Source organism: Lathamus discolor, chromosome 5 (genome assembly GCF_037157495.1).
Source record: "Lathamus discolor isolate bLatDis1 chromosome 5, bLatDis1.hap1, whole genome shotgun sequence".
NCBI classification, from domain to species: domain Eukaryota; kingdom Metazoa; phylum Chordata; class Aves; order Psittaciformes; family Psittacidae; genus Lathamus; species Lathamus discolor.
Genome location: NC_088888.1, coordinates 40,287,379 through 40,303,484, shown reverse-complemented (window position 1 = coordinate 40,303,484; position 16,106 = coordinate 40,287,379). Strand labels below are relative to the sequence as shown.

Below are 16,106 nucleotides of genomic sequence, written 5' to 3'. Positions count from 1 at the left end.
CTATGGAGGGAAGGACACAACAGGACTTCCAAGGCAACAATTGGCAGCAAATCCCAAACTTTCTTTTTTTCTTCCCAAATCAAACTAAAACCAAAATCTTCACGCAAGTATGATTTCCAAGATGAATTACTTCTTCCTAGCCGGCTCCAGCAGCAAGGTTCACAGTGGACCCTATTTTCTCCAAAAGCTGTTGAACAGATCTGGACTAGTTCAGAGAGGATTTCACTGTCAGCCACAGGCTTAATCCAAAACTAAGCTTAATCACCTAAACTAAGGCCACTGAATCATATATGGATGAATACAACAGCACAAGACCTCCTCAACATCATACCGGAATGAAATGGAGAGTAAAAGCAACAACACGTCGGGGTTTCTGAGTCAATTCACTGCTTTCATGCCAATTCTCTCAGTGCTAAAGGCAGCCTACCCAGGCAACAGACAAAGAAACCACTACCTCACATGCAGTATTTTGCCCAGAACACCACAAGTACATTGGCATTAGATTATGTTCTCTATTCATAAAGCCACAAACTGTAGAATCCACCAGGTTATATGCACCTCTTCCTCTTCTCCTGTTCCTGTTGAAGAAAATTTATTCTGCCTCAGAAATGGGCATTAAATGCTAGAGTGATCCCTGACCTAACCCACTAACCCCTAATTTAGGCGTAGCATCAAATGAACCAGTGAGAGACAGTTTCAAAAGCAACATTAAGGTAGCTGCAAGAAGCAGGAGCTACTGCGATGTGAAAGTGCCCTGGAGCAGAAGTACCACACATTCCTCTGTGGGGCAGGTACCTTCCTCAGCTGCACTGACATAAGGCATATCGCACACGATTCATGCGGGAATTTAGGAGCACACTGCACATGATGCATGTGGGGATTTAAGAGCCCCAGATAACAGCAGCCTCACCCAGGAAGTCACCAAGAAACAGACATTAACCACGCCAACCGCCACATGCTGCATCATTCACTTCACATGATTGACTATACCATGTGAATGAATGTAAAGCAGAGATCAGAAAGTGAGGAGGCATTTGGCCAGGATAATCCTGCGTAATGAGCCTAAAAGCACACTTGCCACCTCAGTGCTAGATGCCAAAGCACCACCAGCACCCACTGATAGTACCAGACAAACTGAGGAAACAGCTCTCCAAACATATCCCCTTATTTCCTCCATGCAAACATGGACTCAAGGATCCATTATTACCTATGTGGTGACATAATTCCCCTCTATACACGGCCCTAAGCTCCCCTTCTTTTTAAGCATCTCATTTATTTGGACTCTGACACCAACGTAAATTTCAGGATCATTATCTTATCTCAGGTAAATGACTACAGCAATTAAATCCCTCTTTCTCCTGCAGTGGGAAACATCTATCAGAACTGTCTCAGTGCACAGGCCAGTCCCCCTTGAAATACAAAAGCTGTTTATCATGGTAACTCTACATTCTTACAACCACAAACAGGGGTGGTGGCTGGATGGCTGCCCACACCAGCAACAGAAGGGTTTGGTTTGGTCATTCTATTTTGGGGAAGGAAAAGGAGAGCAATGGTCCTTTTCACTAGCTCTTGACTAATGACCTTCAATGGCTTCCTCCTGGAAAAAAAACATCAAGGCTCTACAAGCCTGCTCTCCGGCTTTGACCAGCGTCTTTCAGCACCAACTTTTGGTACTGATGTCGCAGTGTCAGCTGCAGCAGATGGACAAGCTGAACTTTGTTTTTTGGCCTTCATCCTCAGACATGATCATCAAGCAGTACATCGCGAGCGCAGAAATACAGAACACATGCTCTGCCCCAGAACACGTTGAGGTTTGTCTGACTTAATAAAATACACCTTCAGTTCTCTCTGGCCCCTCACACTCTTCCTGGCACATGTTCTCTTGGTGCAATGTCAGGAATGGGCCACATCTCACCCTTCACTGTGGCCTGGTGCTTGGGGTAATGGTCAGTGGTTTGAACCCTTTGAAAATTTGAACTGGCATTTCAAGAGCAACAAGGCACGAAGGCTCTAATTAAGGCACAATTACAGGAAAGATGGGCACCACCCCAAACTTCACCCCCTTCACCATGACTGTGTTTTGGAAAGAGTGACCACTGCACACTTCTCACTGTGCTGGACAGCTGAGGCCCCAGGCACAGCACGGAAGCAGAGCGCTGCACAGGCTTCAGCTGGCAGAGAGCCCTCGCAGCTCCCTCCAGCCATGCAGCATTTCATAGAATGGTTTGGGTTGGAAGGGACATTGAAGATCACCCAGTTCCAATCCCCTGCCATGGGCAAGGACACCTTCCACTAGACCAGGATGCTCAAAGCTCCATCCAGCCTGGCCTTGAACACTGCCAGGGATGATGCAGGCACAGCTTCACTTGGCAACCTGCTCCAGTGTCGCAACACCCTCGTAGTGGAGAATTTTTTCCTAATATCTAATCTAAATCTACCTTCTTTCAGATTAAAGCCATTGCTCCTTGCCCTGTCGCTACATGGCCTTGTAAAATGTACCTCTCCAGGTTTCTTGTAGGCACCCTTTATGTACTGGAAGACCTTACAGACCTTTTGCACCAGCACCCACTGGGCAAACTGCTCAGTGACTTCAGCAACAAACTGTAGCTGTTCAATTAAGCTTTTGAGAAAGATGCCTTACAGTGTCTAGTCCCTCTGCAGACAGCTAAGTTCTCTTCCAACTGCTCTAGTACACTGAGCCCCCGAGTTTCTCATCAGTAGTCACTACCTTCGGCTTACCTTTCACTGTCTTCTCTGTACAAATATTCCCATAAGAATCCGCAAACAGCCCTGTCTTCACCGGAGTTATCCTCTGTGAAGATGATCTAGACCAGCAGCTAAATCCTCAAGTATTGTTTTTTTCCCCTCCCTGCAAATGCCTGCTAGGTCAGGGAGGTGACAGAGTTCAACAGGAAAAAAGTATTAAGATATTTTCCACCTGTTTCACTAGATCTTTAGACTCTCTTAAACTGCCCTCTGAACACAGCATAGCAGAGATGCTGCCTGAAAAACCAGAGCATAGGGGTATCCAGGTGTCTGCACACAGCCCTACCGCACGCCAAGACACGTCCCAGCACTGTCACATTTGTCCTTCTATCCTTCCCTCATACTGGGATGACACAAAGAAGGAAAAAAGCCTTTCTAGCTCTTCTGCTCTTCCCCCAACACGCTGTGAGGCATACACTGAGGCAGTCACTGCAGTATTCCTCCAACTGGAAGAAAAACCATGAAGCTGAAGAAGATCAAGTAAGAACTTCAGCTGAGTAAGAGTGTGCGCATACATACACACACGAAGATAAAAAGAGCAACTGCTGGGAAGAACGGAAGTATGTTTTTTTCAGAAAGCAAGGTTTGGGGCTTTTTAGTTTATTTTGGGTGGTTATTTTTAACTGCATAACATGTTCAGAAAGCATTATCATCATATTTGGAAATGAACAGGACATCTATTTTTAAATACTATTTTTTCAGTCACAAATCATCCCCAGAAACAAGAAAAATGATAATAAAATCAATGCCATACACAATTGCAAAGTCACCCTGGCTGTAAATTAGTGGGTGGCCATTCTATATTGTCATCATGTTTTACATGAATCTCTGGTTTGTATGTGCCACAACACCTTTCCTGTGTAAAACAGACTACATCTCATCTCACTCAAGATCCCACATTTTAACTCCAGTTACTCCAAAGCATCTTCTTTCAATCCCAATTTCTGCCAGCCCAACCAGGTGCATACATCGAGGCAAGTTTATACACTCAGGCAGAGAGCAGACTATGACATTGTATGTTTATAACACGAAGGCTCAACCTGAGAGCTATAAATATCCCAATCTCACAACTGACAGCAGACGAGCATTAGTGCTAGCAGGAGGTGGATGACTGGAGGTTTTTCTTCTTTCCAGTACACGCTCTTTCAATTTGGCCCTTTTGGTCTGCGGGCTGCTTGGCTATACTGCGTGACACACAAAGGTACTTGTTACCACCAAGGCTGCCCTTAGACACGCCAGACCACAGGATCTCGCCTTCCCCACTGCACACCTGGCTTTAACTTTACTATTTCTCCAAAGGGAATATGACTCCCAAACTAGCCATCAAGAGATAATTACCCCCCAAAAGCAACCCATTTCATGAGACCAGCTACTGTTCTTTCCTCCCATTGCGCTCTCTTATGTAAGGAAGCAAAACTGTTCGAATGAATGCAACTTCCTTTCTTTATAGATACGGTACCCTATGACACACAAAGAGCTTTATCACACCAAGCCACACGTGTGCCCTGTTCAAGGTTAACTGATCTTTTAAACCAGAGTGGCTCTGAGGATTTTCAATTAGGAAGACTGCTTGTTTGTTTGCAGGGATTTGGTTTGGTTTTATATTGTTCTGGTTGGTTGGGTTTTTTTGGGGGGAGGAGGGGAGATTGATTTTTCTCTGCATTTTTTCATGGGGAGGAACACACCCAATACTGTTAGTCACTATGTAAGTAAAATAGCTACTGTCCTTCCTGAATGGTGAAAGATTTAACACCGCCTGCTGAGAAGAGGAGGTTATTACCATACAGTGACAGAAAACCTGCTCCAGCAGATTGCAGGTAGAGGAGAAGGCCTCAGAGAAGTCAGAAAATACTTAGACTGGAAAGATCTGGAAAGGCAAACAGCCTTCATGACCTAGTACAGAAATTATTTCCCCTCTTAAAACAAACATGAACAACAAGATACAAATGACATGGAATTAATTAACCTCAAGTTTCGTAAAGTTTTAGGAATCACTTCATTACAGCCTAAATGAAAACCTTTCTAAACAGCTGCTTCATAAAAAAACAAATAAATGAATCTAAAATTAGGTTTTTTCCTTAGGTTTATGCCTTGCTTCTCCGGAGGAGAGTCTACATAAAGACGCCCGGAGTCATTCCTGAGACCTCCTAGCAGGTTATCATGCTCCCTCCTGCCATGCACACATGGATACATAAGAAAGATGCAGACAGTACGTTAATCCTTTTGGCATAAAAAGGCATTTTTATGAACTCTGAAGAGGTGTCATTCATAGAGAGGCCCTGCTGGAGGGCTGAGAAGTAGCAGACACCACTGTGGCTGATGTGGCAGTCACTCCACCCCTGTGTCTCAACAGCTCTCTAAGTCTCAACTTACCCTAGTTTTCTTTGGATCAGAAAGGGAAAAGAAAAGCACCTACATGGAAACATGCCTCAGACTGATGCCATCAGTTTCCCTATACCCATAAATAGAAATAAAAAGGTTTTCCAGCAGTGGTATGATGCACCCAGGCATCTTGCTAGATGGAAGCAAGAAGCTTCTTGCAAGAGCTGGGGTGTATTTGCTAAAACTGCACCTCCACTCAATCTTTTTCATTTATTGCTCTTTGCCAGGTGCAAAAGAAATAGGGAAAGAGGAATCTGGTGAAGCAGCAGTGCAGAACAGCAGGTGAAGAGCATGGCATCTGCAAAGACTCTGTAAAGCATCTCACTGAAGTTAAGGGTAGTAGAGACCGTTTTCAATCTCCTTTCCTTTAATGCTGCTTTTCCTGTAAACAAGAAGGAATCTGTTAACATTCAGAGGGCAAATAATGAACTTGAATTGGGTTTCAATAGCCTTCAAAAATACACAGGGTGGTATGACATTTGTGACAATAGGCACAACCACATTTGAACTCTTCCTTCCCCTTTCTTCTGTCCAATTTTGGAAATGCTGGTTGTGCACATCAGTATAAAAGTCACTTCCAAGCTTCCAACAATGGTCAATGTTTTACTTATCCTATCAAGACAGCAACATAATCTTCCAAAAGTATGTTTCAAGGCTTTAATAAATTCTCAAACTTCCAGTGAAACAAGAACAGTGGGTTGGGGTGAGGGAGGGGGTTGGGTGACTTTTTTAAGTGTCCTTTTGTCCTGAATTCAAACAATAATGAATAATGCTCAAGTTGGGGGCGGGAGAGAAACAAGCCTTTTTTGCTCTCCTGAGGCACCCAGGAAACAATAAAGGGCAGTAGCACAGAGTCCGAAGGATGGCACTGGGCTTGCGGTCCACAGCCTGCTAGGGATGTGCGGCAGCTCCCATCCTCAGTACACGAGGGAGAAACGGCATCACCGCCCCTGAGTACCCAAGCACTGATGAGTCTGACACTCCACCAAACAGACCATTCCTCTGCACAGATGATAAAGTGTTCAAACACGTTTTTAGCAGAAATACCAGCGTGAATACTTCACATCTACTGTGACCTTTAATAACTCTCAGATTAAATTTAATAAACTGTATTCTAAATGAAGTGTATTAAACTAGCTAAAAATTGATTTAATTAGAAAAAAAAAGAAAGCTCAGTAAACCACACCAGCAAGCTCTAAATTGGGCACTACAGCAAAGTCTAAGAGAAAAATTCCTGAGCACAGAGGAAAAGCATTCAGAGATTATGCATCACTATCCCAGAGAGATAAAAACTGTATCCTGAAGGACACTACCAGACTTTCAACTTCCACAAAGTCTTTTCTCAAGAAAGAGGCAAGCATTAACGCAATGTGTTCCCATGAATTTCCAGGAGAAGCTTCATCCAAGAACAAGATGTACATGTAGAAACCAGAAACAGAGCACTGAACTCTCTCTGGGAATGATTTATGCTGACCGTAGCTGGTCAGCACTATTAAGTTATAACAGAAGTGAAAACCTAGAAAGAGGGAATAGAAAGGTCTGTTGGAATTGAAATACTACTTCATTTATTCTCTTCTCTTAATACAACTGTGTTTTATAATATAGCTATTAAAATAGCATAGAAACCAAAAGGCTTCACTATTCCAAGCAAGCTCGCATAAAACGTTCGAATAAATCTCCATTTGTTATTCAGGCACAGACTACTCTTCTTTGCTCATCCAGGACAGCATGGTAAATTAACAACAATAAAACCTAGAAAAACATTTCGGAACATCTCCGCCACACCACTCTGATCAATAATTTGTAACATAACATTTTAGGAGCGTATTCCACCTTTGGTCCTCTGCCATGACCTAAATTAAGAGGGGAGCAAAAACCACATTTGATGCTAGGCAGTAAAAGCAGAGTACAAAGGAACTAACTTAAGTTATTTGTGGAATGAATTACATAGATCCATCAAAGCATGTTCTTTCACAGCTTAAATGCATGTTTCTCCACAACTAAATGCATAAGCCAGTGAGTGTCCTTCTATGCTATCTAATTCCTCTACAAAGTCTCCGAAGAGGTTTTGGATGGTGCGTCCTCCTGAGTTTCCACAAGGTGAGGGGAAAAGGTGTTGAAATTAACTTCATTACCAACAATTTAGGCTTAAAAGTATTGTTGCACATTCCCTATATTGATTAGCAAAATAACCTTCAGGATACATATCTTAGCTGTTATGTACCCATATCTTTTCCTACCAGCATGTAAGCAGTGTTTCTGAGACAGAAGTTGATCTTTGACTGAAAATGCAGTCAACATATTTCCCACCAGCTAAAGACTCAGCAGATCTTCACCCACCAGGAGAACCCACATCTGAAAAAGGCTAGGCTGTTAGCAAATGCTTCTCTAAGCACAGAAACTGCCTCATTACAAGAGAGCTCCCAATGAAGCTAGGCAATGCTCAAGTTATTCCCCTCCAGCATCTCAACATGGCTAATGCATCTGTCCCATGCACTCAACAGATGAATGAACATCTAAAAATGCCAATTATTAAAGAGTGAACAGGTTTCTGCGCATAAGAAACCTTCAAAAGAAGGTCACTGCCATGGTTGTAGATGGGTCCTCACTGATAACTGAGGCTCATTGTTGATTGCTGAGGCTCACCTCCAGAGCTGGCCGAGAGTCAGAGGGAAGATGCAGCCCATAACACACACAGGCAGAAGGAATTGTGACTACCCGCATCCTCCCTGTTATAACCAACCATGTTCCAGCAGCCTCCCCACTGACAACCAGTGCCCAGCCCAGCCTGCACAGGCACCATCCACAGCCATGTCAGAGCCTCCTGGCTGCTTGGATGCGCACCTGGAGTCATAGCCAGTGACTCTGTACCTGCCCCAGCCCACTGGTCGCACAGATAAGCGACTACAAAACTTAACTACAAGTGTTTGCATTTTGGTTCAGGTTTGGTTTGGATTTTTTGCTCCACTTAGGGCTGAGCCCAACTCACATCATAATCAAAGTAAGTTTCATTTTACTCTCTCCACAGGCAGCATCAGGTGGTATGGATGTCCTTTCAAATAAGAGGCTTAAAGACATAATATCCTAATAAATAAACAAATAGCAGTTTCCAATGACTCCTTCTTGATGGCAGATGTTTCGCTGACTTTGCAGCTGTGTATATTTTCAAGTCATTTGTTTCTTGTCTCATTCCCAAAACTACAGCTTGCAAGAGCTGTATCACTGTCTTCTATCAAACCTACAGATGCCAGAGGGCTCTTCTATTCTCTTAGCCTGTTATTTTTGTTGCTACCTTTAAAACTCCCAGCTTTCTTCTGAGGATATACTGTCACTTTCTGAAATTATAGCTCAGCTTGCTTCCCCATTCCATTCCAGAAACACACTGGGGGGGGGGGGGGGGAAGACATGGAGCATACTTCTGACAAAGTATGGAGCCCTAAAACTTATTCTTTCATCAGCACAATAAAAAGTCAGACAATGCAACTCCTCCCGCCTCACAATGTTTAAACCCTGTTATTCATTCTTCAGACTGTTATTAAGGCATCCAAATAAATGCAGCTCTCCCCAGCTTCACGCTAAGAGCATCTCAGCTCCCAGGATGGGTGGGAACAGCTGCACTCTTCTAATTGTGCATTTTCCTTTGAAGGAGGGATACTGTACGACACATGAAAAGCAGATCATGCAGGCTCTAAGCACAGCAGTCCACTGCTGCTACTTGGCAGTGGAGCAGCTATACCGGCCTGAAGCAACACGAGCTCATCTCAAGCCCATGTGCTCTTCCCCCTTGCCCTTCCACACCCAGCCCATCGCCCCACTTCACTCACATTTGAAAGATTTTAATAACAATACTGCACTACTCTTACCTGCTCACAACAGCACACACCATGGACAAGTGATGCTGCTAGGAGGAATGGTCAAGACAAGGAGGAAGATTAGGAGCAGTTATCGAGAGGTGTTACAACAGCATAGCTAATTCTCTGCTAAGCTGCCCAGTGCTGTGAAATTGGAGTATTTCTTTGCATGTGCAAATATTTTCGCTATAATGCATGAAAGCCTGCCTTCTTCCTCCAGACTTAAGGGCTGAGAGGAGGAGATGAGCTTTAAAGAACGCTGGGGGAGGTGGAGCCAGAAACTTCGCATTGTTACTGATCTGCCCCTAACCTAGGCACCCCTTCTCCATGGGATCCTCATCCATGGAGAGTCCCACGCCACCAGCAACTGCCTCTCCCCAGACCTCTTTAGAAATACTTAAGACGCTACATGCAGTGCCTCACATAGCAGCTCTTGCCCAGGGTTATACCCTCATTTCCTGGCAGAGCACGCGCGAATCAATGGGCTGCTTTTATGGTCTGGCTTTTTTTTTTTTTTGCCTTCTTTTCCTCCCTGAGGAGCATGAATTCCTATTCCAAGGCAAAGTCGTGCTTCAAACACACGGTGCAGCATATGTTATTTCTTCACCTACCAATCAAGAGGCTAGAAGAAACCAGCCTGGTACTTATATATCTGCCATTTCATAAATGCTAGGCAATACCCGAGAACTGTCTTCATTGCAGCATCCAATCTGTCCCCAGCAGACAGCCCAAGAAAAGGAGGCGATACAAATGATGGAAAGAAGCCAGGCTACAGCAACCTAAAGGTTCAGCTTTGAAAAACAGACATTTTAGTGGCTAGAAATAAGGAGCAGCAAATTTGTCACTTGTTTTTCATACTTTGCCTGCACATACATCCCTGAAGAGTTGCAATGCAAAACTGGCTATGCCAACTTTGCACCTGCTTGACAGAAACCTAAGGATCTGCCTGCAACTATAAGGACTTCTGGCCGTCATTTCACACTGATGGAGACAAAAAGACAAATGAGAAGCAGCACGTTCAGCCTGTAGGGACCCATCAGTAAGAGGCACAACCATAAGAACTAGTTTCAAAGGCAACACTGTGTGGCAAGGAGATACCGAAGCAAGTGGGCTACTGGCCAAGCAAGCAGTGCTTCACAGGGACAGAGAGAGACAACAGCAGAGGTTCCAGGAATGAGCCTTGCCCAAGAACTCCAAAAATAAGTTGCAATTTCTCAAAACAGTCTTTCAGTCAAATATATTTAATGTAATTAAAATGAAAGGTAGATGAGCAGAATTAAGTTCCCCTCAATTTAGACAGGAACTCATATCTTAAAATGCACCAGAGGCGTAGAGTAATCTTCCAGAAATGTTTTTCCTGTCACATCTTACTGTTTAATTATATATTACCATTCCAAGCTAACATGACAGATTTTAAGTGAGTTTGTCTTTTTTCCATAATTAATCATAGCAAAGACTCATCTGTTCTTCAAGCCCAGTGATGACAGCACTGTTTTCACCACTGTAAGGCAATCATCCCACTGCATTCCTTCCCGAAAGCTACTGCAACAAGAAAAGCTCACCTATCTGCACAAGATGCTTTTCGAAGATATAAATCAGCTCCATATACATTACTTCATACTTTAGGGAAATAAAGTGAAAACCACTTTTCCATAGCAAGTAATCATACAGACACATAGGCTAATAATGCTAAATAAATGCTAATTATAAATATATAATCCCAGCATAACTGCTCAGGAACAAGTAATCCTACCCCTTAAACATCAGACACCCGGAGCCATCAGCATCCACCACTGCCGCAGGAGGAAGAGAGGCACTTAGCTCTTCTGTGAACATAAGGCAGCCTCCCTTATAATTACCAAGGCCAAAAGTTATTTTAAAGGCAGCTTGGGTCACCATCAGATTCTATTCTAAGTGCAGAAGATGCATCTTAAAAAATAACTTGTAGCTACGTGTAGATCAGTGCTAGCAAACTATCTAATCAAAGAAGAGCCACATCCAAAGTAGGAAAATAAGAAATGCTAATTGGACAACAGAAATAAGTCTTTCTTTTTTCAGTACCACAAGTCACCAACCTGATATTACTGGACACACACACGACTCTCTGGCTTTGGAAAAAGCAAGTATTTTTCACTTAGAACAGCCACACATATGGCACATTCACGGAAAGTTCTTTTGCTGACTGCTCAAGGTAAAGGTATTTCCAACATAATCAATAATACACAGGGATCTCTGTTCAAAATATTTTATCCTTCATCCTCTCAGTCCGAACTCCCCACAGGATGAATTGAAAACTTGCAAAATTCCCCTCCCCCCCCACCCCCCAATCTGTGAAATCCTGTGACACACACATACATTTGGGGATTGGGGGTGGGGGTGGTGTCTGTACAAGCAACAAATAGAAACCCAATGCACTGCTAATTGATTTTGATTGCTCTGTGAAAAATATATGATTTTTGGCAGCTCTCTTACATCCTTCACACGGTGTGCTGGTAGGTTCCCAATTACAGGTCATTGCGAATAAGTTACATAGCCTGTTCTGCTCATAAAAACAGGCATAGATGGGCACCACACTACCCTGAGCAGACGTGAAACTTTGTATGTTTTATTACAGTCTTGTAGATCAAAGCTCAAGTGTTCAACAACCAATCACTGTATTAACAGGGTCACTTTTATGGCTTTTCAGGTGCTTTCCAGTTTTCCAAAGCAAGATAACTAAAGCAGCAATGACCACAAAAAAGATAACATCTTCAGTTTCACAGACTGCTAGTGACTAAAGTTTACATTTGTATCCAAATATTTGGATACATTTTTCCTAGTGCCACTCTTCCTTAAAGCCTGACCTCCAAAAGAGAATTTCCTTCCAAGTTACAACAAAATACAAGATTCAGTCTTGTATCTTAACCATCACTTTCAGAAGATGAATGTTTTTAAATAGCCACAATATCCTGACAGCTTTGTGATCTGTTCCAAAAAGATGAAGAACATGTTGAAAAGGACACAGACAATTGCCCAGGAGAGCAGAGAGAGGGGAGAGGGAAAGTGATCTTTACAGAGGACACTACACATCTCTTTTTTAATTTACAACAATAGAGTCAACTCTATTTCAGGGCTCTTATTTAAAAATGCTAAGGAATAATATGCACTGAAAAAACATTATGACACGTGTTAATATGATGACATATTAAATCACTAGAAGTAGGGTTTGTATCTTATTTAAGAATGAGAATATTAAAAGCACATTTCCATGCTCTCTTTAATCAAAGTGTTACAGAATTCCCAAATCGCAGGTGCTAAATGCACAGAATGGCAAGAAACAGAACAACAGCCCATTTTCAATGATGAAAGGAAGTGGAGATCCTAAACCTAGCCTGGTTCTGCTGTTCAGAGCCTCAAAACCCAAACAGACCGCTAGCTACCCCAAGTACAAGCAATCACACTTTTACTGTACTCCAGTCACACTGTAAGGAACATCCCGTGCTGAAGAAGTCTTCCCAAGAAAAAAAAACAACACTAAACTCACTTTTCCTTTCTATCAAAATCAGCACTCTTTTTTCCAGCTATCTAGGAAAAATGGAAGACTAGTTTGTAATATTTTTCCCAACTACCCTTTAATTTGCTGCCATCTATACTTCAGGAAACTTCAGCCCTTTCATTAGGAAACCCCTCCCACAGGTTTATTCATAGGGAATGGAACATCCAGATCCAAACCAGAGTATTATTTAGAAGAGATGAATTATTTAAGATCAATCTTCACATGCCATTTTTAATGCAACATGCAAGTCTTTTAGCCTTGGGAGTATTAGAACATACATCATTCTCTCATTAACAGAGAAGAAGAAAGTTAAAGAGGTTGTAATGGGAGATTTACAATCATTTGCCCTACCCAAAACAACAGAACTTACTGTACAATTTGTTCATCCAAGGAAAACCTCAAATACACCCATGTGTCAGACATCCTATAAAACTGTAGTACTTGGTTACATATATGCATACAAACTGTCTACAAGCCACCCCAGAACTTGAAGCCCTCAGAGGTGCTGACTATACACTTACAATCAAGTAAAGTTATGCCCAAAGGTTTCAAAATAACAGCAGAAAATGTAAACCAGCACTACAGAATTCAAGATGGAAAGCCACAAGAATTTCTGTTTCGTAAACTACACGTCCAGAAGTTGAGAAAAAGACTGCCTCAAAAAGAGGAGGTCTAAGAAACAAACTATTCGTACACCAGTGGGATCCAGATTCAAACCCACATCCCACTTAATATGACATATCAGATCACCACCAACTGAAGAGCTACAGTTCTTAAAGTATGGAACATTCAAATAAACCCACAGTTAGGCTTCCAGTATTGAAGGAAAATCTTTTGACAGCAGGAGCACTTTGCATTGAAAAGAGAAAAAAGAGCCTTTGAGGCTAAAGAAGGGAGCATCCAGTCTCTCGATGCAGAACAAATTTCGACCAAGGTTTAAACAACTCACTTCTGCCCTCCGAAGTGCTAAAACGAGGGTACCTCCTCACCCACCCCAGCATCCGCCTGAGCCTCTGAAGACTCAAATGTACAACAACCAGAAACACCCCCCTAGTTTCTACAATAACCTTCAGCTCCGTTACATGAACATTTTGCTAGAGGAAATGCCTGAGTGAGGAGCCTTAGACAACTGTTTTACATTAAGAAGGAAGCACGTTAATTTACTGCACGAGTACTACCGCAATATGCACTTTTAGGAGGTACAGTATTGCGGCCACAGTTGCCATTTTCAGCGCTTGAGAATAAACACAAAAGCTGCCAACTTTAGGTTGCATAAGAGCACTTTAAGCGCGTGGTTATTTACAAAAGTGAGGTAATTATAATGCAGAAGGTGGATCCCAAACAAACAGACTTGACTAACACTGTCCAAAAAAGAAAAGAGAGATCTACAATTACTATTACTTAATTGTAGGACAGCTGCACAAACAGCCTCAGTCACTCGCTGTACTACCAATATACAGACAGAAAAACAGTTGGAGAAGCGTGCTGTTTTAAAAACGCAAGCTGATGGAAGAAGCCATGCATAGATGAGAAAGAGGGGAAACAGTGTTTCTTCTCCCCAGCTTACCTGATCGGGACTTAATGATATCACTGAACTCGCTGTGTCCCCCAATAGGTCCTTCCTCCTGATCGGAGACACGGGCCATGCTCGTGGGCTGGGGTATGCCACGGACGCAGCCTAAATCCGTCGGGAGAGGGCTCCCATGGAGGGCCTCAGCTCAGCGCCCACACCTTAGGACAGGGAGAAGAGAGACACAGTAACTCCATGGGCTACACCAGGTGTGACTCCACATGGGAAGCCAGCCACGGACCAGCTGGACAACTGGCTAGTGGCCAAGCGGCTGCTTCCTGTGCATGCCCCTGCCGAGGGATGCCGTGTGGGACTTGAAAGAGTCAGAAGGCACAGAGAGGTGCTGCGGGCCGCTTTGCTCCCCAGCCGTGAAGGTGAAGCCTCGGCCACCCCTGGGTGATGTGGCACCCCGTGCCCACCCGCACAACCCAGAGGGGCAGGACACAGCCCGGGAGGTGACACCCTCACCACCCAGCTGGCACCAAGCGCGACATCCCCACTTGAGCGGGGTGGCAAGGCCGGGGATCCCCGCTACTGCTGGGGGACGAGGCGCCGCCGTGCCCCTCCGGCCGGCCCGGGGCGCCAGAGACACGTGCGGGGGAAGCCACGAAGCCCCGTGCGGGGCGGGGGGAGGCGAGCCCGAGGGCCGGGCCCCGCGCACGGCTCCGCAGCTGCCCGGCCCCCGGCAGAGCCGCGGTCCCCGCTCCCCCGGCGGGGATTTTGACCCGGGCGTGCCGGCACCCCCGAACCCGGGGGGTGCACGGCCCCGGCACCCCCGCGGCGGGGCCGCCCCTCGCCCCAGCTGCCCGCAGCGCCCGGTCCCGCCCCGGCACCCCCGCCCCGCCCGCAGGTGCGCCCAGCGCGGGCGCTGCGCCCCAGCCCCCGTTACCGGCCCGGAGTTGGGGAACAAACTTTCCCCCCGCGCCCCTCCCTGCTCCCAGGGGCGCTGGGGCACCGCCGGCAGCAACCGGGCACGGCCGCTACTCACCCTCGGACACGGCGGCGGGAGGCGGCCCCGCTTCCTCACGGCCCGGGCCGGCTCCTCCCCGCGCCCCGTCCCCGGTAGCTCCCGCGGCGCTGCGCTGCGCTGCGCGGGCGGACCCACAACTTTCCGTGCGAGCCGCGGCCCGCCCTCGGCCTCCTCCTCCTCCTGCCCGCTGCCCGCCCCCCCGGCCCAGCCCCGCCCTCGGCCCCGGCGCCCCCTTTGTCAGCCGGGCCGGCTCCGCGCGGCCCCGGCGCCGAGGGGGCGGGAGGCTCTGGCCGGGACGGGGCGGGACGGGGCGGAGAGGGCGGAGCAAGGCGGGGCCGCCCGGTGCGGTGAGCGCGGCTGTGATGCCCTCGGCTGCGCTGCGCTCCGCCCCTCGGGCCCTCCGGCCTCACCTGTGCGCCCCCGCCTCTCCTCTCCTTCCTTTTCCCTCCGCGCATAAGCGCGGTCGCGCAGCGGTTCGAAAGGACGCGCACGGTGCGCGCTCCGCTGCTCGGACGCCCCGTCGCTTCCCATTAGCGCTGAAGTGGCACCGCAAAGGAGCGTGACGGGGTGCGTGGGGCGCTCAGGGCATCATAGCGGCGAGGCGCTGGCACAGGCTGGCCAGGGAAGCTGTGAGTGCGCCATCCCTGGCAGTGTTCAAGGCCAGGTTGGATGGAGCTTCGAGCAACCTGGTCTGGTGGAAGGTGTCCTTGCCATGGCAGGCTGGTTGGAACTGCATGAGCTTTAAGGCCCCTTCCAACCCAAACTATTCTATGATTAACAGCAGGAAATAGCTCTCCTCAAACTCTTCTACTTTGGCCAGCCCAGGGGGTCATTGATGGCCCCAACTCCCCAGGACTTCCATTCAGGGAAAGATAGAACAGCACGGGTCAGTACAAGCGTGCAGTGCTGGGTGTCTCGTCAGTTTCTGTGTGTGAACAGGCACACAGGTTAGTAAAATATTTAGCTCACACTAGTTAATCTATTGCTGCATTTGCAGGCTGGGAATCAACATACTCCTCTTTGCTCAGGCAA

At 46.0% G+C, this 16,106-nt stretch overlaps 1 protein-coding gene across 3 annotated transcripts in view; it reads right to left on the bottom strand.

Annotated features, from left to right (window-relative positions):
• Nucleotides 1-15,252, bottom strand: part of UTRN (utrophin) — a 386,987-nt gene extending 371,735 nt beyond the window's left edge. For all 3 annotated transcript variants that reach the window (XM_065680488.1, XM_065680489.1, XM_065680490.1), the window contains exons 1-2: nt 15,093-15,252; nt 14,102-14,265 (exon numbers count right to left, since the gene is read on the bottom strand). In XM_065680488.1, coding sequence (XP_065536560.1) covers nt 14,102-14,180 — 79 coding nt within the window. In that variant the 5' untranslated portion in view covers nt 14,181-14,265; nt 15,093-15,252. The remainder of the gene's footprint in view (nt 1-14,101; nt 14,266-15,092) is intronic.
• Between the last annotated feature and the right edge of the window lie 854 nt (nt 15,253-16,106).